The 224-nt window shown below is 48.2% G+C and overlaps 1 protein-coding gene across 1 annotated transcript in view; it reads right to left on the bottom strand.

The window, feature by feature from the left end:
• The window catches only part of LOC119581989 (MFS-type transporter SLC18B1-like), a gene marked incomplete in the record, with an annotated part of 13,480 nt that overhangs the window by 7,863 nt on the left and 5,393 nt on the right, over positions 1-224 (bottom strand). Inside the window, 1 exon segment of the mRNA XM_037930176.1 lies at positions 107-224. Coding sequence (XP_037786104.1) covers positions 107-224 — 118 coding nt within the window.

The raw sequence follows: 224 nt of genomic DNA, 5'->3' as shown, positions 1-224 counted from the left end.
ATATAACACTATAAATAAAATAAAATTGAAAGATACTGGAAATTCTTGCTCTTTGCCCTGCACAGCCCTTCCGTGCAGACCGTTTTAGCGATCTCTCCGTACTTACAATCCTCGGAAAGAAGGGCGGAAACAGACACACGGCGAAGGAGGAAGTCAGAGTACCCAGGCACAGCACGAGGAGGATGTACCACTGTCTGCGGCAGTACATCGTGGCGAAGAAGCTG

This window comes from Penaeus monodon, chromosome 15, assembly GCF_015228065.2.
Source record: "Penaeus monodon isolate SGIC_2016 chromosome 15, NSTDA_Pmon_1, whole genome shotgun sequence".
NCBI classification, from domain to species: Eukaryota; Metazoa; Arthropoda; class Malacostraca; order Decapoda; family Penaeidae; genus Penaeus; species Penaeus monodon.
Note: the sequence above shows the minus strand (reverse complement) of the source record. Positions and strands in the feature narration are given on the sequence as shown.